The 23,032-nt window shown below is 40.4% G+C and overlaps 1 protein-coding gene across 4 annotated transcripts; it reads right to left on the bottom strand.

Annotated features, from left to right (window-relative positions):
* Positions 1–1,060: 1,060 nt before the first annotated feature.
* LOC133409806 (forkhead box protein P1-B-like) lies at positions 1,061–22,299 on the bottom strand. Of its 4 annotated transcripts, XM_061690308.1 has the most exons (16): positions 22,163–22,297; positions 18,735–18,875; positions 11,760–11,900; positions 11,583–11,672; positions 6,665–6,776; positions 6,473–6,581; positions 6,243–6,350; positions 5,559–5,646; positions 3,547–3,624; positions 2,995–3,187; positions 2,706–2,782; positions 2,527–2,628; positions 2,334–2,461; positions 2,132–2,177; positions 1,852–2,015; positions 1,061–1,763 (listed from the first exon to the last, which is right to left on the bottom strand). In XM_061690308.1, exons 2-16 carry the CDS (start codon positions 18,858–18,860, stop codon positions 1,607–1,609), a joined length of 1,719 nt encoding a protein of 572 aa, XP_061546292.1. In that variant the 5' UTR covers positions 18,861–18,875; positions 22,163–22,297; the 3' UTR covers positions 1,061–1,606. The 4 variants fall into 4 exon arrangements, with proteins under 4 accessions (XP_061546292.1, XP_061546285.1, XP_061546310.1 ...); XM_061690301.1 differs by having other exon boundaries at positions 11,583–11,900; positions 22,163–22,299; XM_061690326.1 differs by lacking the exons at positions 18,735–18,875; positions 22,163–22,297 and adding an exon at positions 15,516–15,599 and having other exon boundaries at positions 11,583–11,900.
* Between the last annotated feature and the right edge of the window lie 733 nt (positions 22,300–23,032).

Genomic DNA, 23,032 nt, shown 5'->3' with positions numbered 1-23,032 from the left:
ACCAGTCGCCCACCGTGCCGCCAGGACTCAGACATGACAGAAAATTATATGGTGGTGATTCACTGTTATTGTTTTCTGTTACGTTTCAAGTAATTCTGGCTATGCACTTGCTCTCAGTTTGACCCGGAAAATGAGATAGCTTGACCGGACGCTGCCATTGAAACATTTTAAAATAGCTTTTAAACATCACATTCCAACTAATAAGATTAATATACGGCAATTTTTTCTACCAGAGAGTTGAGGTTTTGTTCGCAAATTTCCTAATGATTTATTTACATTGATTTGTGGGAAAGAAAATTTGGGCCAATTTGCGATATACAAAGTTGCATAGTCCTTAATCCCTATCTGATTCTTGTAGACTAGGGCTCATTTTGTTCATGTATCACTCCTCTATCCAATGGTGCCATCTATTTTGTAGATTTTATTAACTATAACAAATGTCATGCTACCAACGTAGCAGCCTTGGCTAATATCAGCTTCTTTACAATGCTTCTCCTAGCACTTAGCTTTGCACTTAGTATTGCTTGGGCTGCCATTTTGATGAAACTGGATATGCATTCTGTCTTTTTAATCACGATTACACACATTTATAATCACATGCTATTATGAATGGCCTTGTTTGCTTGTGCATGTTTGTGAGGAGCATTTTGTTTAGAGAATAGAGGGTGAGGCAGAGACTGCGGTCAACTTGTGCAGTGGGGGCACTTCCAACAAAGAGGGCAACCATGCTCAAAAATTAAAGACACATCACTTTGATGGGCTGCTACATGCAATTATGCCAATCATAAGCAACATGCTCAGATAGGCACCACCCAGGGATGTCAAAAAAAAACAAAGCGTGGTCAACGGAGAAAAGGGGTACATCACAGACAGGCCAAAAGGTGCGAACCACCTGGTAAGGAAGGATTAGTGAAGTGAGGCTACATTCAAATCTTGCTTGCAGTTTTAATACTGCAAAATCCTCCGATAATTGGCTACAACACAATCGCACGAAGAGAGCACATTGTCCAAAAAATAAATTATTAAATCAAATTAAAAAAAAAACCCAGCTCTGACACAGTTACCATGATGAATTTATTTTTCATAGAGTTGGTTTACAATAAAAGGTAAGTCTATAGCATCTACTCTTACATGCTCAATTTGAGAAAATTCAGCAATGTTTGTGGTGGGGGTGAAAAATACCAACACGTATAAAGACAATTCTGTTTTTTTAATCACCTGATGAGATCTTTACATACAAATATATGCGATCACGTAGGCAGTGAACATATCAGGAATCATCTCTCTACAAATGCATATATAATATGACTAAAATCAAAAACAACTAGTGTTTTTTTTTTCTTCGTTTAATTGTGAAGTGCTCCCTATCAGTGTTCCCTTTCCTTTGGCTTCTCTGCTCCTCATGCTTGTGTTTAAAAAAATATCAACCATGAAAAGACAGTTTCACGTGACCTCACTTGACTGTACAGAATCAAAAACTAGATTAAAAGAACCAAAAATACTGATAAATAATAAAAGAACAACAAGAGTGTGTTTGGTTATGTAGATGAAACAGTTGCTTTTGGACTCTTTTGGAATATGAAGTCAGAGATCATGGACCTCGAGGTCAGAGAGAGGGCACGCGGTCCAAACGAAGCCTCTCCGGGCTGCCGTTGTCTTCATCGCGGCTCATCTCGGGGCTGTGGCCGTGCTCATCTGTGCTCGCGGGAGATTCGTAAGGGTAATTTTCACAGATTTCCTCATCCTCCTGCTCCTCTTTGATGCTGGTTGAGCAAAAAGCAGGAAGACAAAAAAAAAAAAGTGTGAAACACATTTAATCAATGCTTGTTCAATAATGCATGTGGAGCATACAAAGCTTGCGGAGGCGATTGCGTCGCACTGCTGTCGCTTTGGTAGCCGGACCCATTGGCGAGGGCACCATTCATCTGCTCTTGGAGGATGTGGGGTAGGGAATGCAATGGGATGCTGCCCATCGCACCCGGGTTGAAGAAGGAGTTATAGTCTAGACATCCAACCTTCAAAAGAAAAAAAAAAAAAAAAAAAAAAAAAGATGTCACAATTAACATTTATAGTGTGAAAGGATCCCTTTTCTCTGTTCCACAGCAAACACGGTACAACCCATGCAGCCTACCTGGGACGCAGACCCAGCTAAACTCTGTCTGTTTTTCAAGAGAGATCTGTAATTGCAAAAAAAAAAAAAAAAAAAAAAAAAAAAAAAGTCAGGGCTCGGCGGGAAATGACTGCGAGTTGTAGACGGCAAAGCTCCCAAAAACATTCGGGTGGAACGTCGGGTCTGAGATGTTGTGGCGTCAACAAGGCATTAGCCAACTCACCCATTACCGGCAGCCTTCTGGGGCCTTCTTCTGTGGAACTCGATCTCGTCGACTGTCCACACGGCTCCCTTCACATTCTCCAGGCGTACAAAGCACTTATGGAGGCTCAGGTTGTGTCTGACAGCATTCTGGACAATTCCCGAAAATAATGTTACAATATGCACACAGGATTGACACAACATGACATCCATACCTTCCATGTGGCTGCGTTGCGTCGAAAATAGGCAAAGTTTCTTGTGAACCAGTTGTAGATTTCATTTAAAGTTAACTGATTGCGCGGTGACTCGTATATTGCCTGAAGGACATGAAGGAAATTTTCGAACATCAACAGAAAACATCCAGTTTTGCATTTTAATAAAGTGTAGCCATTACCTGTCGTATGAGAGATGCATATGTAAATGGCGGTCTAACTTCTGTGCTCAAGTAGAACTCCTTATTATCAACAATATCTGTCGAAAGACAACAAGCTTACGCTTACATTTAAATCGAACATCCTTTCCAGATTCAATGTGGGTTCAAAATGCTCTTTTTTATGGCTTTCTGCTAACACAACAGTGTTTTGTTAGCATGTCAGGTACTGAGAGGAGCTACACAAACTTTGCACTTTGTAGGTGCAGTAAAGCTTTCGAGTCCAGCCCATGAGTGGATGTTTGCCATTCACCTTGGCTGACGGAGCGGCTGTACCGTCTACGTACAGGCGTTCCGTTGAAGCCGCCATTAGGAGTGAGGACTGAGGGGGATTCAGAAAGTGGCGTCAAGGGTGTGGACGGCGCTGTGGCGCTCTGGGACAAGCTCATGTGGGGACCTTTGTGTGGCATTGCCTGGGAGAAGGACATGCTAGGCACAAGGTTCGCCTGCAGAGAAAAACAATGCTCAGGAACATGTATCATTACGGCTGGATTTACACTTTAGTACCCAATTCCAATTTAATGCCCATATCAGATTATGTTGACTGTCTATTTAGATTGGAAGTGACACATATCGGATATGTTTGCACTTACATTCAGAGACAACATGAAACAGCCCGCATGTGCAAACGCCCAAATTGACCATACATAATGAATATGAACATAAAACATTGCATGCCATTATATGCCTGGGCTGCCCCCTACCCACCCCCCAATTTACACTGCCATGACAGATATCCAAATTGTGCCCCTTGCGAGCAAAAACAATTTGAATTGTGTCAAAGTGTTAATTGACAGAAACTTACGGGCTGAGCTGCAGCTTTGGGCTCTGACGACTTCAGATGAGCCATCATTGCTTGAAGTCGCTCTTTGTCTTTCTTTAGCTATGTATAAAGCACATGGAAATAGCGAGGTGTTAAGTTCACTGTGACTATGACAGAAACTCCCAGGATTATTTCCACACGAAGGCGAGAGCTTGTCAAAAGATGCCACTTCTGGTTCCAGGCATGTTGTGAAAACAACATGGCACCGCTGCTGGCAGCCATGTCATATAAAGTCTAGCTAACTCTGGAACGTTTACTTTCTTTGATTTATTAAAAAATAAAAAATAAATAAATAAAAAAGTTCAGTCCCCTCCAAAAATATTGGAACGGCAATGAACATAAAATATTGCCTTTGTTTCTGTTGTATACTGAAGACATTTGGGTTTCAGATCAGACTTTACGCCGATCTGATCCTGATCGTGTAAAGCCTAATCAATACGAGAGAAAGGTTTAGAATTACAGCTTTTATCTCATGGTATTTACATCTAGATCTGTTAAACAACTCATGACAGAGCACCTTTTGTTTGAGGCTACCCACCTTTCAAGTGAGCAAAGTATTGGAACATGTCACTGATGGGTGTTTCTCGTTGCTCAGGTGTTGCCTTATAGATTGATTGCTTAAACAATAGATAGTGCTTGTTTTTGGCATTGGGTTTCACCTGTGAAAATTGCATTTGCTGTTAATCAAACATGAAGACCAGAGAGCTGTGTTTGGGAGAAAAGCAAACCATTTTGAAGCTGAGAGAAGAGGGAAAATCGATCAGTTATTGCACAAACATTGGGCATAGCCAATACAACAATTTGAAACGTCCTGTAAAAGAAAGAAACTACTGATGTACTGAGCAACAGACATCGAACAGGTCAGCTAAGGGTATCAACAGCAGTTGAAGACAGAAACACTGACAGCTGTGAAGAAACACCCAGAGACAACAGTCTGTGACATCACTGCCAATCTCCACAGGGCAGGGGTGAAGGTATCACAATCCACTGTTCAAAGAAGACTTTAAGAGAAGAAATATGCAGGCCATACCACAAGATGCAAACCACTCATCAGCAAAAAGAATCGGAAGGCCAGATTGGATTTTGCAAAGTAGTACAGAGATGAGTCAAAAAAGTTTTGGAACAAAGTTTTATGGACTGATGAGACCAAGATTAACCTCTACCATAGTGATGGAAAGTCCAAAGTATGGCGAAAGAAAGGATCTGCTAATAATCCAAAACACACAAGCCTGTGAAGCATGGTGGAGGTAACGTCATGGCTTGGGCTTGCATGGCTGCTTCTGGAATGGGCTCACTAGTCTTTATTGATGATGTAGCTCATGATTGGAGCAGCAGAATGAATTCTGAAGTCTACAAAACCATTTTGTATGGCTATTTACAGAAAAATGCATCCAAACTAATCAGGAGAAGCTTCATCATTCAACAAGACAATGCCCCAAAACACAACACCAACACAAGAAAGGACTTCATCAGGGCGAAAAAGTGGAAGGTCTTAGACTGGCCAAGTCAATCACCGGACCTTAACCAAATAGAGCATGTATTTTACCTCCTGAAGAGGAGAATGAAGGGAGAAACCCCCAGAAACAAACAAGAAAAAGGCTGCTAACCCTAACCCTAAGGCCTGGAAAGCATTTCAAATGATGAATGCAACAGTCTGGTGAAGTCATTGGGTCATAGGGTTGATGCAGTTATTGCAAGCAAGGGTTATACCACCAAATATTAAATGTTATTCAATTTAAGTTAATTTAATCATGTCTGTGCCAATACTTCTGCTCACTTGAAAAGTGCATAGTTTCAAACAAAAGGTGCTGCCCTAAATTGTTGAACACATCTACATGTAAATACCCTGAAATAAAAGCTGTAATTCTGAACTTGTGTCTCATATTTATCTTTTGATCTGAAACCCAAATGTCTTCATTTTACGACAAAAACAGAGGAATTTACCTTGCCGTTGCAACACTTTTGGAAGGGACTGTAAATTCGTCAAAACAAACCTGTAATTCCAGCTGCTGCACCACTTGCATCTGCACGCGACACTGTGCAGTGCTCTTGTCATCAAGTGTGTGTTCACTGTTCAAATGCCTGCAGAAAAACACATTTGAGAGCATAATTAAGAGTAGCAAACATCCTGGCTGGAAATTAACAGAAATGTATGAACATATTTTAAAAAACCTGTTTCTAATGTGTCTTGAGTTTTCATCAACAGACAAGGTGTGCTTTATGTTTGTGAAAAGTGACTTTCTGATAAAAAGTATTTTCAAAACTGGAAAAGCATTTTAGGGAGCTTTTTAGTCCTTTTTAGGCCATCACAGTGTAAACTTATACATCTATGCTTTGCTTATGGTTAGTATGACATTCAGAAGTAATTCTCCAATAAATCCAATGGTAGAATTTATCTTTTTCTCAATTTGCCAATATTGTTTTCATGCATTTCCCCGAAATGAATCTCCAGGCCTCTGATTGGCTCAGTGGCCTAAGAGGCATGGGTTGCAGTGCTATCTGTTGATAACATGAGCGAGATTTTTTTATTCTAGAAAAATAAAAGTAAAAATACCAGTTGTGAAAGTGTACAGTTTGTCAACACTACAAGAACAAGTGGATTAAAAAAAAAAAAAAAAAAAAAAAAAAAAATCTTATACCATGTTTTAAAGAAAACTCTTCGAAATGAGAAATCTCACTTGAGAAATGCCTGAAAGTCTCCAAAGACGGTCTCACAGCCAGGCCATTTGCACATGCCGTTCCCATAGAGAGGGTGGCTACTTGTTGGGTTTTCATCCAGCGAGCCGCTGAAACAAATCAGAACGTACAAGCAGCGTCAGTGATTCATCTCTGGATGTGTAACAAAAGAAAGTAAGGGCCCACAGTAGAACAGGATATATAGAAGGGTTCAGTTTGCACAGGAAAGCACCTTTCCTTCCTCTTCAGGAAAGCAGGATGGCCGTTTGACGGAGACTGCTGATTGGACGACTCTTTGGAGTCCCCGCCCGTGGATAACACGCCGCTGCCATTCTCACAGCCTGAAATAATGCAACACCGTGTTAGTCTGTCTGTCCGCTTGACCTTCACCTGGTGGCGATCCTTCACAAGATTGGTGACGTACCGGCTGGGGTGGTGGGGAGCACCGAGAGCAGGCCTTGCCTCTGCAGGTTGAGCAGATGCTGCTGCTGTACCTGAAGAAGCTGCTGCTGAATGGCAATCTGCTGTGCTGTAAGCTAGGACACAAAAGGGCTCATTAACATAAACTAAAGGTTTGCGAGCGGAAAAACAGGCACAAACTCGATTGCGCATGCAAACAGATGTGGAAGCTGATCTACTAACCGGCGCACCCAAGACTGCGTCTGCCAAACGGTAAAATAGCCGCACAGTTCATTTTGCGCTTTTCACAAAATACTGGGAGGAGTAGATGCAAATAGATTAATTGAGCACACGCAAAGTGATTTATCAAAACTGAGATTAATAGCGATGGTTGATTTTACGTCTTTTAATACTGCATCTGGGCGGCGACTGGTTAGAGCGTCTGCCTCACAGTTCTGAGGTCTGCGGTTCAATCCCCGGCCCCGCCTGTTTGGAGTTTGCATGTTCTCCCTGTGCCTGCGTGGGTTTTCTCCGGGCACTCTGGTTTCCTCCCACATCCCAAAAATGTGCATGGTAGGTTAATTGACAACTCTAAAATTGCCCGTAGGTGTGAATGTGAGTGTGAATGGTTGTTTGTTTATATGTGCCCTACGATTGGCTGGCAACCAGTTAAGGGTATACCCCGCCTCCTGCTCGGAGATAGCTAGGATAGGCTCCAGCACGCCCGCGACCCTAGTGAGGAGAAGCGGCTCAGAAAATGGATGGATGGATGGATGTATACTGCATCTGAAAGGCAGGTGCAAACTGGTTTCGCTGTGCGCAATGATGACAGGCGTAGGCAAAATAAGAGGTGAAAGGGAGAACAGTTCTTTTGCACTTATGTAAAGATTTTTGAAATGCCCGAAACAAATTATCAAGACATATTGTCTATTCAGTAATGCTATTTGGAGCCTCTGAATGATCTATGGGTTGACTTGGAGCCAGTCACAAGGAGGAGTCATAACAACTGACCAATGACAAGACTCCTTTCAATTCTGCATTTCCTTGAGTCTAGGTCTTTTCAGTGCACTGAAACAACTGGCCTTTCCCAGAGCAGTTTTTCTTTTAGGTTTAAACACAATACATCTAATTACCACTTAAACAAAACATGGCTTTCATGAGGTTGGTGGCTTCTCCCTAATTATTGGAGCGAGGGATTTCTTTTCTGTAACTCATTGATGTTTGTTTGCCTCTTTTACTAAAACTTCCAGCATCATCACTTCAAAACTCCCCCAAAAGTGTCAAAACTTCATTAAAATAGTCTGGTCTCCACCACATGTTGCCAATTGTTATTCTTAGGCCAGCCCATTTGCCTTCAATTCAAAACCACAGGTAAATGGTGTTGCAACGTCGCAGATAATGCTTGGCCTTTGTAAATCAGGCGCAACACGCCCACCAACAGCTATTAGAACACTGGTGTCGTGGGGCCGTAATTTTATGTGGCCCACCAAAGCAAATCAAGTGTACTTCATGTTTCTTTCTGAAATCTGTACCTAAATTGCAAATTGTCTTAACATTTCATAGTGTTGTGATATTGCCAGCATGCTTGTTGTGACTGTAAGTGCGAATGGTTGTTTGTTTGTATGTGCCCTGCGATTGGCTGACAACCAGTTCAGGGTGTACCCCGCCTCCTGCCCGATGACAGCTCGGATAGGCTCCAGCACGCCTGCGACCCTAGTGAGGAGAAGCGGCTCAGAAAATGGATGGATGGATATAGATGATGAGGCAATTATACATTTATATGATTTCAGTTATAACGGCCCTTGGAGGGAAACCATAACAACAATGTGACCTGCAACAACAACAAAAATGTGTTAGCGTGACCACACCCATTATTTGGGAACTTCGTAGGCCCAAGACTGGTTGTTACTGGTTGACAAGCGGTGATGGAATTTATGGGAACAGATTATTGACTTGCCATGTGAATGATGTAACAAGATAATGGGGATGTTTTAGCGACAAACATTATTTCATTGTGGGTTCACAGCACTCCCAGAGGTTCAACTAATGTGGTCAGAAATATTCCATTAAATGTCTGCATACAAAGACAAGCACATTTAGAAAGAAACTAAACATTTCCTGCAACCACACCACCCCCACCTGCTCTCAGACAAGTGTCTCTTGGAGGTATGACATTCCGGTAAGTGCATGTTGACGTCACAGGTGGCAGATGGATTTTTTAGAAGGAGCCACGGGTCACCCAAATCAATTGAAAAATGCAACTGGAAACGCATTATGGAACTTTTTTCTTCTGTCATTTATTAAACACACCAATTTCTTTGTGTGTTCTTTTGAAAATGTTACATTTCAATACTGTATCACGCGAGAGTGCACACAAGTACAAGGTACTGTAAGCAGCAGCATGCATGTGTAAATGCAAACTACTGAAGTGGAAATACTGGCACTGATTTAAAAAAATCCATCAATCCATTTTCTACAGAGCTTGTCCTCATTTGGGTCAAGGGTGAGCTAGAGACTGTAAACTCCACAGAGCAAAGTCGCATGTGATATTCAAACCCGGGACTGTGACCACTACCTTACTGTGCTGCCGGAGTTAAAAATGATGTTTAAATATTGTTATCAATTAAAAAAAGACAACACAATTCAGATTTGTCACTGTTGCAGCTTCCCCTTCCTAACATTTACCTTGTAAAAAGGCCCTCATGTTACAGTACTGTACAAGATTTGAATGTTTTTGCCTTGAGAATTTTAGATCGGAAATTTATTGTACAAAAGTTACAGTATATATTTCTGAAAGATTATTATTATTATTATTTATTTTTTTTTTTTTAAAGATACCTTCCAAATGTTTTTCCCCCAAAGGAATATCCATTCATTTTCTGTATTTAATTAACAACTCGAATCATCTTTATTGGCCAAATACTTTAAAAACACACGAGGAATTTGTTGTTGGTAATTGGTGTCACTCAACTACTACAGTTTTAAAAAAATTAAAATAATAAAAAAAAGACTACACACATTACACAAATGGACAAAACACAAAAAAGAATAAAATACAATTTTGCCAATGGTTAAGTAACACTGATCAAAAGGTGCAAAACTATGGCAGTGTCTATGTAAGAGGGACAAATGCGGTAGTTTTGATAGACCATATTCTTATTTATGCTCAGCAAAGTCTACAGTGCCGTGAAAAAGTATTGTCCCCCTTCTCAAATTCTTAGATTTTTACATAGTTTCCCCACTTTAATGTTTAAGATCATGAAACAAATGTAAATATCAGACAAATATAATCGAAGTGAATTTATAACGCTGTTTATTAAATGGTGATGTCACGTATGAAGGAAAAAAAAACATCCTCTTCAAAGTTACCTGGCCCTGTGTAAAAAAAAGTGATGGCCCCCAAAACCTAATAACTGGTCGGACCATCCTCAGCAGCAACAACTGAAATCAAGCATTTCTATAACTGGCTATGAGTCCTTCACATCTCTGTGGGGATATTTTGGCGCAGTCTTCTTTGCAGAATTGTTTGAATTCAGCTAAAATTGAGCATGAACAGCCTTTTTAAGGTCATGCCAATGCATTTCATTCGGATTCAAGTCTGGACTTTGACTAGGCCACTCCAAAACCTTCATTTTTTTTTTTTAAGCCATTCAGAAGTTAACTTGTTGGTGTGTTTTGGATCGCTATCCTGCTGCAGAACCTAACTGTGCTTCAGCTTGAGGTCACGAACTGATGGCTGAAGATTCTCCATCAGGATTTTCTGTTAAAGAGCAGAATTCTTGGTTCCAAACAATCACAGCAAGTTGTCCAGGTGCTGAAGGAGGAAGCAGCCCAAGACCATCACACTACTAACACCATGTTTGACTCTTGGTATGATGTTCTTTTTCTGAAATGCTGTGCTACATTTACGCCAGATGTAATAAAACACACACCTTCCAAAAAGCTTAATTTTCATCTCGTCAGTCCATATAATATTCTCCCAAAAGTCTTGGGAATCATACAGATGTTATTTTTTTGCAAAAGTAAGACGAGCCTTTATGTTCTTTTTGGTCAGCAGTGGTTTTCGCCTTGGAACTCTGCCATGGATGCCATTTTTGTCCAGTCTCTTCCTTATTGTTGTGTCATGAACAGTGACCATAACTGAGGCAAGAGAAGCCTGTAGTTCTTTAGAATTTGTCCTGAGTTCCTTTGTGCCCTTCTGGATGAGTCATTGCTGTTCTCTTGGGGTAATCTTTGTAGGCCGGCCTCTCCTAGAAAGGTTCACCACTGTTCCATGTTTTCTCCATGTGAGGATAAGGGTTCTGTAAGTGGCTTTTGTAACCCTTTCCAGACAGATAGATGTCAATTACTTTATTTCTCAACTGTTTTGGTATTTCTTTGGATCGTGTCATTCTGTTGCAGCTTTTTTAGATCTGTTGTCCGACTTAATTTTCTCAGGACAGATTCTGTTTAGGTGACTTCTTGATTTAACAGGTCTGGGGGTAATCAGTGAAAATAAACAAAAAAATGCGATTAGGTACAATTAATTCATGATTTAACAATAGGGTCATGATTTTTAATTATTATTATTATTTATTATTTTTTTTACATACAGGGCCAGCTAACTTTTAATAGTTTTTTCCCCTTAGTAAATGAAATCACTATTTAAAAACAGCATTTTAAGTTAACTTGGGTTATATTTGTCTGATATTTACATTTGTTTGATGATCTTAAAACATTAAAGTAGGGAAACTATGCAAAAACATAAAAATTTGAGAAGGTGGCCAATACTTTTTCACGGCACTGTAAGTGAGCTGAACAAGATTGACGTGGTGACTTAAGAATGCACACAATTCTGATTATTGGTTCCTCCCATCGTGTATGCTTGTCACATTAGACATCTGTCTGTCTATTTACAGACATACTTCAGTGTGGATGTAATGGTTGAAAACATGAAAGCTTACCTCCTGGCTAACGATCCCAGCATTCTTCTGTTGGAGCAGCTGCATATTTAGCTGCTCTTGCTGGTTCTTGAAGACCTCTTGAATTTGTTGCTGCAGACATGTTGATAAAACATGAGTTAGACCCAACAGAAAGGTGACACCCAGTAAAGACAGAAAAGTGCCTCCCAGGCACAGTACCTGGTGCAGCATGAGGGCCTTCTGCTGCTGGAAGAGAGCTTGGATCTGCTGAGGGCTGAGGACTTGCTGCTGCGCCGCCTGCTGCTGTAGCTGCTGCGGAGCCTCGGCCGGTGGGGTCATCATGGATGACGAAGTTGGAACCTGTGACAAACAGAACATTAAGTTAGCTTTCATATGAGTCAACAGGGAGGGGCATGGAGGGCGACTGGTTAGAGCGTCTGCCTCACAGTTCTGAGGACCGGGGTTCAATCCCCAGCCCCGCCTGTTTGGAGATTGCATGTTCTCCCCGTGCCCGTGTGGGTTTTCTCCGGGCACTCCGGTTTCCTCCCACATCCCAAAAACATGCATGGTAGGTTAATTAAAGTCTCTAAATTGGCCGTAGGTGTGAATGTGAGTGCGAATGGTTGTTTGTTTATGTGTGCCCTGCGATTGGCTGGCAACCAGTTCAGGGTGTACCCCGCCTCTTGCCCGATGATAGCTGGGATAGGCTCCAGCTCTCTCAGGACCCTTGTGAGGATAAGCAGCTCAGAAAATGGATGGATGGATGGATGGATGAGTCAACAGGCAGCACGGTAATGACTGGTTAGGACATCTGCCTCACAGTTCTGAGGGCCCGGGTTCAAATCCGGCCTTGCCTGTGTGGAGTTTGCATGTTCTCCCCGTGCCTGCGTGGGTTTTCTCCAGGTACACCGGTTTCCTCCCACATCCCAAAAACATCCGCGGTAGGTTAATTGAAGACTCTAAATTGCCCGTAGGTTTGAATGTGAGTGTGAATGGTTATTTGTTTCAATGTGCTCTGCGATTGGCTGGCGACCAGTTCAGGCTGTACCCCACCTCTCGCCCAGAGTTAGCTGGGATAGGCTCCAGCACGCCTGCGACCCTAGTGAGGATAAGAGGTACGGAAAATGGATGGATGGATGAATCAACTGTCCTCGACACACTGTCCATTTATGACAGATTTTTCTGCTTATTTACCGGCTGTGTACTGTGTCAGGTGTCGATGCAGGATGGGTGGATTGATGGTGACCAGTGAATTTTCCCTCTTTTGATGTAGTATCATAGGCCTCTCAGTCTGAAGTTTTAACAGAGATTCACTGTCCATACACGTTTGTGTTGAAAGAAAGCGTCACCGACATCACCAAACATCTAATTATCTTAATGCAGGAAGCTGCAACGGCTATATGAATGCGTACTTCGAACTAGTCAAAGTCCCACTTTAACAAGTTCTGTCTGAAAGAGAGAGGCGGATAAATCCCAGCTTTCCTGTTACACAGTTTACCGGAAATGCAGTGTGAAAGCACCAAATGAGATTTCTCTGTAGAAGCAATGACACAATGGGCCTGATTTACGAAAGGTTTGCACATGCACCACGGGCGCAAACTTGTGCAAGCTCATGCAAACTGATCTGGGGGTTGATCTACTAACCGGGCGCACCCAGAATTGCATCTGCCAAATGGGCAATATTGCAGCACAGTTCTATTTGCGTGTTCTGGGAAGAGTATATGCAAATTAATGAATTTAGCACAGGCAAATGTGATTTACCAAAGCCTGAGACAAATTGTGATGGCAGATTTTGCGTCGTCAAACAATATGCAGGTGTAAACTGGCACTCACTGTGGTGCCAGCACAGTGCAGGCAAAGTGAGAGGCGGCGGAGAGAACGTTTCTGCTCGTGTAAACATTTTTGAAATGCCAGAAACAAAAATTATTAAAATTATAAAATATATAAATTATTATTAATATATAAATTATATAAAATTATTATACATATTGTCTATGCATATTGCAATATAACATATTGCAATGCAATTTTGGACCTTCTGAAAACCACTGCCGCTATCTAGAGCTCCTTTAAATGCAGTGGTCATTAAAGCTTTTACAGTTGCCAACTGCGCACGCAATCTGCGCAAATCTGTCAGTCTGAGTGAACATGCAATTTTGTGTCCGCTATTTGTGATCTTAGTAAAATCTTAGTACATCACGCGCAACACCCCCATCAACAGCGCATGCAATTTGTTAAGAGTGAACACACAATTTAGTGCCCACAATATGGGATCTCAGTAAATCAGGCCCACTATATGCAGCGACTATCACAGAACGTGGGACTTTTACAGAGGAAATGGAAGTTTTCTGCTGGCCAGTGGGTGTTTTCGTGAACTCTTAAACAGACTCACACACAAAGCAAAACGGGTGTGGTGTCACTCAGAGTGCTGAAAACACTGACAGAGAGAAAAACAAGATGAAACAGTTGAGTAAACATATTACGAATGCACTTGATAAGAATGTCCTTGTTGGTTGGACATTCACACACTTTACAAACATAAAAAAGGAACAACAAATAAAATATGCTAGGCAATATATTATTAAAGTCAGAAGAACTATGAGGTAAATTTGCTTTAAAATAGAGCTTCAAAAAGACATAACAGGCTGTCGTGGCTACCAAAAATTGCATACTTTAGTGGTGCAGCCCTGACACCTCAAATATTAGCACAAGTGTCAGTGTGTACACATGTTGCTGTACACTAAAATAATCAAAGAAAATGTAATTTCAAATCATGACGACGAGTTTTGTTAGTGTTTTGCATGTATGTTCCTTAGTTCATAATTAGCTTCTAACAATGTCTTTCTCTGACAACATACAGTAATTTCTTGGCTCTGTGTTTTTGTGCACAAATGTAAATTGTATGAGTTAAACGGACTGTGTTTAAGCAGAGAGGCCATACCATTATGTGCCATTTAAGCGCAAACCTGTATCTACCTGTATGTCATGGATGTCTGTAATAGATTGTTTTGACATTTTAGGACTGTTCCTATTTTCTAACATCTTCTCTCACTCTCTGTAATTATGTACTGCTATACCCCATACCTCTAGGATGGATGCCAGTTGTTGTGTAATATCACTGCAGCAGATAATTCATTTTTAAAGAATCATATTGTTTTCAAAGTTGTAGACCACATAAAATGATGTTATGGGCTGGACTGACGTATTGGTCAACAGTCTGACACACATGTATGAGTGCTACGGACCTCATGACACACGTGCATATAAGTAATGCCATGCCATAAAACACACTTTACAGCATAAAGTACCGTTTGCGCTAGATTATCATATTCCAACTCACCGTCTAGTGCAGAAAGCTCCCTGAACCCGATTCAGCTCAAAATTAACCAAACAACAACAGATGGCTCAAGGGAATTAGAGCGCCATCAAAACAACAACAACAACAACCACTGCCACAGCAACAACATCCTCTACTGAGCAGGCAGCAATTTACCAACCCCCACCCCACTCCCCGTCGAGCCTCACTGCTCTGGCAATGTTTGCAGTAAACATAAACAAAGTCATCAAAATTGCACAGAGACTAAATAATGAATAAAAAGCAGCCAGAGCCTGTTTACGAAAACAGAATGCAGGATTCATATTTTAATTAAGGTCTGAACCACAAACAAACATCTCTCTCTGAGGCAGAGTCTGTTTAGAGTCGGGTAAACAAACTGATGGAGAATTTCACAGAGGCTGTGGGCTAACAATAACAGGCGACGGCCTCCTCATTTGGCCTTTCTTATGAGATTCAATGCAGCCGAGGTGGCCACAAAAGCCATGAAAAAAAAGGTCTATCCCACAGACAGAGCTGGTTGGCCCCTCTGTTTTTCTGTGGACACCATCAACACAACAACAGCCTTTGCCTAATCCCTGTTACCATGGCAGCCAGCAAGTCCAAACATCTTGTGTTGTTGTTATTGTTGAGAATCATACCAGTGAGCAGCCAAGTGTAAACACAGATCCGTTCCTGCAAGACTGGTCTTGTGAACTCTGAGATGACTGACAGCAAAACAAAACAAAAAAATAAAAGCACTAAAACCTAATACGTATTCTGCAAAGCACAAGAATTTGCAAAAACACCCACAATATTTTATTACACAACCACAAACATGTGACTTTCCTTAGCAGACACCCAACTGGGCACAAAAATGAAAGGTTAATTGAAAATAGAATTGCAATTAAACAGGGGAAAACTGGTCATGTCCATTCCAAAGTCCAAAAAAGCAGCCAAAAATGAATAAATACACTACAGCAAAACAATTTGCTGTCTGAGACAAAAAATAAAAAAAAGAAGAGCAACAAGAAAATACAAATCCCTTCACCAGCAGGAGTTGAGCTCTCCCACCCTTTCCAAATTCCAGCAACCCTCTCTCTGTGCTACCTTTCAACAAAAATATAAAACGCAGTGAGGGTATAACTATAGCTTCACTTACATAAAAAAAAAAAAAAAAACTCACAAAATGGTGTCTTGTGGTATCGTAAAAGTATAGTGCATTTATGTATAGTAGAATATCCATCTATTTATCTATCTATCTGATAGACCATTTATATTGTTCACTATTCACTTAGACTGTGTCGGGAAATACTTCTGGACACGGGGCAATAATGTCATACATACAGTACTATGCACAATCAATATCATGCATATTCACATATATATTACATACTGTTTATCTTATTATTCATACTTATACTTCTGAATTTGTACTCGTTCAAATATGACTTTCAATGTGCAAAATCATGCATACTATATATTATGCAAATCAACAGTTTCATAGTCTGTATTGGGTGTGGTACAATTCATCATTGTACCATTACATATGGCGGTCAATAATATTAAACTTTACACATTGTACAAATATTACTGTAACATAATTAGGCTATATTAATTACTCATCGTACACTAGCAGGCAACATCTTAATCTTCTTTTTCTTCTTGAGTAGCTCAGATTTAAATTTTCATTTAATTCTTCTCAATGCTGCTCTTTGTATTTATTTTTACTTTGTTAGTTGTTTCTAAAGTACTAGTCCAGAGATGTGCATGTTGGTGGTGTTACAATCAAATTGTCCTCGCAAGATAAACTAACTGTCGATCTTGTCTGTCTGTTATAAATGTATAAAACTGGACCCGACCACATTGATTTACATTATAAAGTAGGTTTATTTAACAATTATGAACATCAAAAAACTAACAAAACAAAAATAATTCCATGCAGGTATTTCAAAATATAATGATCTCAACATTTGTGATGTTTTGAAATGAAAATTCCTGACTAAAACCCCCAAAAACGAAAATGAGAAACCAAAGGCGGAAAACCGAAACACCGGAAGAAATTATTATTAGTAAAATTGCATTTATGACTATGGCTGTAGAGCTGCGAACCTATAGAAATTCACTTGCAGAACAATTTGTCTGAACTTCTATATTTTATAAATCATGTCAAGAAAATTACTGCGGGACAGTTATTGCAGTATATTATACAATAGGATAAAAATAATTCTGCATACTGTTCAATTGCGCAACATCATCATTACTCTATAATTGTAATCGTTAATCAATTATGGCTTCAATATTTGTTATTTTAATGTACCGTATTTTCACCATAAGGCGCACTTAAAAGTCTTACATTTTCTCCAAAATGGACTGGGCGCCTTATAATGATTGCGTGCCTTATGTGTACAGAGAGTTCCAAAATCTGTAAATGTTGTTGTGTGACTTTGATGGGTGCTCCGCTTGACTGACTGGGAGCATTTCCTGCCGACACGCTGCTTATATAGAGGAATGCCGGACGTGACTGAGGACAGCATGCGGACGTTAAATAGACGCTAAAGGCACGTTATATAGTGCCGGTATGTGCATTGTGAAAAACAACATCGGTTTGGATAAGGACCCCCGAATATGGCACCTACGAAGAGACACGCTTACGAAGCACAGTTTAAACTGAAAGCTAGCATGTATGCTAGCATATGTTTTACCATGCCTGCTCCCAATAATATGGTGCACCTTATGCATGTGTTAAATACAGAAATAGGCCCCGTAACTGAGACTGCGCCTTTTAATACGGTGTGCCTTATGGTCGCGAAAATACAGTATTTCTTAGGGTTTAGCTTGGTTGTAGGTGTTCACCATTTAACCCGTAGGTGGCAGCAATGCACTTAAACATGCCCAGTCTACTGGAAATCAAGAAGACGAAGAAGAGGAGGAAGACGAAAAGGAAGAGGAAAAAGAAGAAGGAAGAAGAAGAGGAAGAACAAGACAAAGAAGACACGAAGCAGAAACGTGATGTCATAGAACGTATACAATGCGCTGATTTGTAAATAAAGCGAATTAAAAAAGAAATACAAGAGCGATACTTGAGAACATCACACTGTGCAAACACAACTGTCGCTCCGACAGCGACGGCCAGCCCACTGTCAAACTATTTGCGCTATTGCCCACGCAATGATGCCAGCTAGTAGCTGCTAATGCTAACGTAAACAAAACCCTGTGAATACTCTCTCTTACGTGATCGACAAAACTACTATCTTGTTATCTTCCCGCCCCGTTCACAGAGCGAACACAAAAACACAAATGCTTCAAATGCCACCACAATCGCTACAGGGTCCGCAGCACTGTTTTGTTTATGTTACGGCTGTGGCTCTCTTTAACAGTATACATGCGTCACACTCAATAACGTGCATCATCTTCAGGTGCTTTTACATGGATATGCATGTCATTGTTATAACATCTTTTATACACACTACTAAATACAGACTACGGTTGTTTCCAAATGATAGATGTGCCCTTTTTTGGGATTATTTATTGCTATTATTCTAATTGCTAGCATCTTCTCCACCATGTTGGCGGAAGTCTCACGGAGTAGCGAAAAGTACAGAAAATAAAATCGATGATCCCCTTTTTCCAAATCGAGCATTAAAAAAAATATTGATCCTAGTGAGGAGAAGCGGTGCGGAAAATGGATGGATGGATCAACCGAATCGAGCTTCTCGATATATCGCCCTGCACTTATTTAGCTTATGCAACACATTTGTTAAACAAAAGCTCTCCCAAAATGCTCGCAGAGCTCCAATACTGAGGTAATTGTTACCAAAATGGGCCTCTGAACAATCAATGTTTGTGTATAAAAGGTAAACCAACAGGGATAAACTGACCCTGGGTGACTCTGGGGGAGGAGTATGGCCGCTCCTCAGTCGACTGTCATTCTCAGCATTTTTCCCGTTCTGTGTCCTAACAGCTGGAATGGCGTGGCTCGTTGGTTCTGACCCAGACTCGTGCATCTGGACTTCACTGACCTGAGAAACAAACATGGTGGAAATGAAAACAGCTGGATGAAAATGTATCTTAACAGAATGGTGAGGTTATTCAAAAGTCAAATTAAGGAGCAGGATAAATGAATTCCATCTACCATTTTATACCCACACCGGGAACACCTTGGTGAAATTTAGTGGTTCGGACCTGCATTTTCCTACTGTCACTAAGTTTGGAACACTTTTTAAAAAGTTAAGAATAAAGGAAATGCATTGTTAAAAAAATTGCCTTTGAAAACAAAATATTCATAGCATATTTTAAAAACACAACACATGCTCACAGTACATCAGAGCATCTTAAAAAGAAATTGAGGATGAATGTACAATGAACATAGTAAAATATCAAAACTACACAAAATTTCACTTGAATCTTGGTACTGATTTTCTTCTTGTTAGTAAAGTCCCTTACCAAAAGTAATAACGAGTTTCACGCATACCTGTCAAAATAAAATAACATTTTCCAAATAAAAGGCAAGTCCAAACTGGGATGCATCATGTATTTTAAATATTTCAGTGGATAGGAAGTCCTCAGTTTACGACGGAGTTCTGCTCCTACGACAGCGCTGTAACCCGAATTTGTACATCAGTCAGAATACGCTGTAGTCCATCACTATTCTACACAGGAGTAAAGTCATAACGCTTGATAAATATAGAATTTTTTTTTTTTGAAAAACTGCAAGTACAGCACTAACTGAGCGTGCCTGTCTGTGCCGGCCGACCAGATGTTCTTACCCCACTGCGCAAACTAGTTAATTTGCGTGCCATTCATAACTTTGAAACATTGTAGTCGGTACCATCATAAACCAAGGACCCCGCCGGTAAATTTCTTCTACCTGTCCACGACCCATCCATTATGGGTTGGTGACCCACCAGTTGAGAATCACTGAAAAATGTCCCAAGTGGCCAAGCCAAAAAGAGACAAATAACGATAACCGAAGTTCACAACGATAACCTGTTCGACAGAGTTTGGGGTTCACAGTAAATAGTATTTGCCAACAGATGGGGGCCTTCTTTAATACTCACTAGCTTTGTTTTGCACCATCCAACATTTCATGCGTGGTTCTAAATTGGTTCCTCGTGGCAGCTAGACTGTATATTTACTAGATAGAACCACTGAAAATGCTTCCACCTCAGACTCTTTTCCTCATGTAAAATATAGTGTCACTTGGACTTTCAGACTACATTAGCACCACACCCCAGCAGAGCATTGAATAATTCTGGAGCAAGCAAGCGGTGCAAAAGAGGCACCTGAAGAGGCATCAAGGTTAAAAAGGATGTTATATTGTAGGAGTTAGATGGCATTCACAGATGGTGTTAGCATAAGATGAGACTGAGAGAAGATTGTTTTTCATTTCAGAAATAAAAGTTTGCTTGGAGATTTGTCCAAATGTGATTTCCTTAACAGCATTTACTCCATTACACATTTGAAACTGAAAAGGGACAATTCCATTTCATAATAGCAATGGAAAGAAGTACTGCTTGATTTTAAGGGCACACACACACACACACACATCCAGCAGGGTAACAACTGTGTTGTTCTGAGCTACTTTCCAAGAGGATCACAAGAACTTCAATCGGGGAAAAAAAAAAACATTGATTCACTGTTATTCAAAATCACCAATGTTATTAACAATCAACCAGTTTTGATTGTTAAAAAGACACACACACACACACACAAACTAAAGTACAAGTTGTAAAGAGTCTCCTCTGAAACTGGGAGAGGAACTTTGCTTGGTCTATTTGTTGAATAACTGAGTGCTGCCATGGCTACTGTAAACATAGGGGCCCTGGGTCTGTGTTTATGTGCAAACATATCTTCCTTCTGGAACAATTTACCATTAACCAGGTGGTGCGATAAACGGCCGTGTCAGGTAGTACAATGCACAAGAAGGCTTTTATGTGTACAGCTTGGGAGCGCTTGAGTCGAAAGCTAAGCAGCATAAACAAAAGTAAAAAAGTAGGCAAACAGATAATGTGAGCAGATGCAAAAGCTCAGATGAAACAGGCTGTGTTGCCTCAAGGATAATGTCATTATTTTCAAGGTTCGCACATTTATAAATCAAAAACGGAATGCAAGGGTTGAATATGCAGCATTTTTTTAGGTTCACAATTGAATCAACACCAAATTACTTCGTTTTTGGGGACTCATGTACATGATAATTTACTCAATTTACTCAATCACTTAAGAGACAATAAGAAAAGAGCACTTCCTGCATGAGACATGTCAGAGCAGTATTATGAAATGAATGAAATGGATATTGCAAAGATGGTAAAAAAAAAAAAGTGAAGTGATTCTGCAAATGAAAGGCAGTGAAAACCATATCCGGCATTTGCAGGCAAGGTTTCCATTCTGTTTACTCGTGAATTCAGGATCAGGGTTACGACAGAAGACAAAGAGCGGGGTTTCCTGTTGTCATGTCTGAAGACCAGAGTCAACTTTGTCTCTCTTTATCTCTCAAGGATAATCATTTAATGAGTGTGCATTAAAGGAAAAAAGAAAATATCTACTGTACTACGATCAACTCAATAGATGGGAAATAAACACATTGGACTGCGGAATAACAGTTTTACGGAAAGACTCACGATTAATGTGTGAAGTTTGGTGGTGGTACAATTGTCTGCCCAAGGTTAGCATATTGCTTCAATTTATTGTAATACATTGCAACGTGTCCGCATCGTTCCAATTCATCAATCTTGTTATTTGTTAGTCAATGCTGAACTACAGTGTCGTTCCAAAATGTGTCTGACAGAAGAATACTGGCAGCACATTTAGGAAGCTGGGCTTACTTGACTTTGACAACGGCTCATTTCACTCACTGTTCGACATTCAAAGACTACCAATTTGAATAAACCTGAGCAAATGTCATAGAGCTGTTGCTTCCTATTAATAGCTGTGCGATACGTTCGGCACAAAATGAATGGACCCGACATCCGCCGAGAGCAGCCATTGCAGTATGAGGTTTCTATCTAGTGAGGACCCTAACATTGAGCTAGTGATAACATGGGGAATGAGGAACTGCGAGTTAGCATGTTCGAGATGCGGATGAGCTCGTGGTAATTCATACGATAGATTTTCTCTCTCCGACATAATTCATACGGACATGTTTTCAAACCGCGAGGGTAACAGCAATGTAAAACAAAAGCTAGCCGCTAACCGAAAGGACTCATCTCTCTCCTCGTTTTGCCAACGGTGATATGGCAACAAATATGACGTTTGTATCATCAACTGTACAAAGGTTTGTCTGCGTGCGACTCCGTTAACTTTTACTCACCAGCTAGTGTACGCGTAGACTCGGTTGGACTCGGTGCGGTGTCGGTAGAAGGAACCTCGGAGTGGCTTCGTTGGCGGCGGCTAGCCACAAGTTGCTAACAGAGGGCGTGGCTTCGCTAAAAGTAAACAATGGTGACGTCACGTCCACATGCGGGACGGTCGAGACCCCCAGATCGCCATGGAGAAAAATAAATAAATAAAAGATTTCACGGCTCACTTCACTCTGTTTTAGGATTTGCCCACATTTTGGGATTAATTTGTTTCGTTGTGAATGAAGATTATTTAGACAAACTACTTTGCAAAAGTCAAGCAACGAACGTTCTGAGTTGTAAACAATGATGTCTTTGAGTTAAGCAAGAAGATTGGCATACCTGTATATTATAAAATAATTTCTTATCTCTCATGTTTGACTTTTTCAAACATCACACATATAGACGACATACCACTTACACAATATGACGTCCAATACCAAATATTCTGCCTTTACAAATATGAAAAGCTTCAGTTTTGATTGAACCTGAGAGATATTAATTTCTGTTCATTAGTTTTTAGCGTGGTATAGAGCTGTATGCATCATACTGAGCGCTGTTAGCTATATTTTCTATTAACACCAGGTAACAGTATTCATTATGATGCACTAGTTCTACACAGCTGCAAATCTACAACCACGATAATAAACGGTTATCGGTACTCACTAAGTTGTGTCAAACAAAACTGACCATTCCTTTACATAGGCAGAGTATTTAATAGTTATTGTATTGAATATCATTACATTGTTCTAGGTGTCATAATACTGTGACTAGTCAGTGTATTATAAATATGACTTATCCAAAACATATTTAATGTGCCTTCTACAGAATTGTCTTAGAAA

The sequence above is a fragment of the Phycodurus eques genome, chromosome 1 (genome assembly GCF_024500275.1).
Source record: "Phycodurus eques isolate BA_2022a chromosome 1, UOR_Pequ_1.1, whole genome shotgun sequence".
NCBI lineage: Eukaryota > Metazoa > Chordata > Actinopteri > Syngnathiformes > Syngnathidae > Phycodurus > Phycodurus eques.
This window is presented reverse-complemented; position numbering and strand designations above follow the sequence as displayed.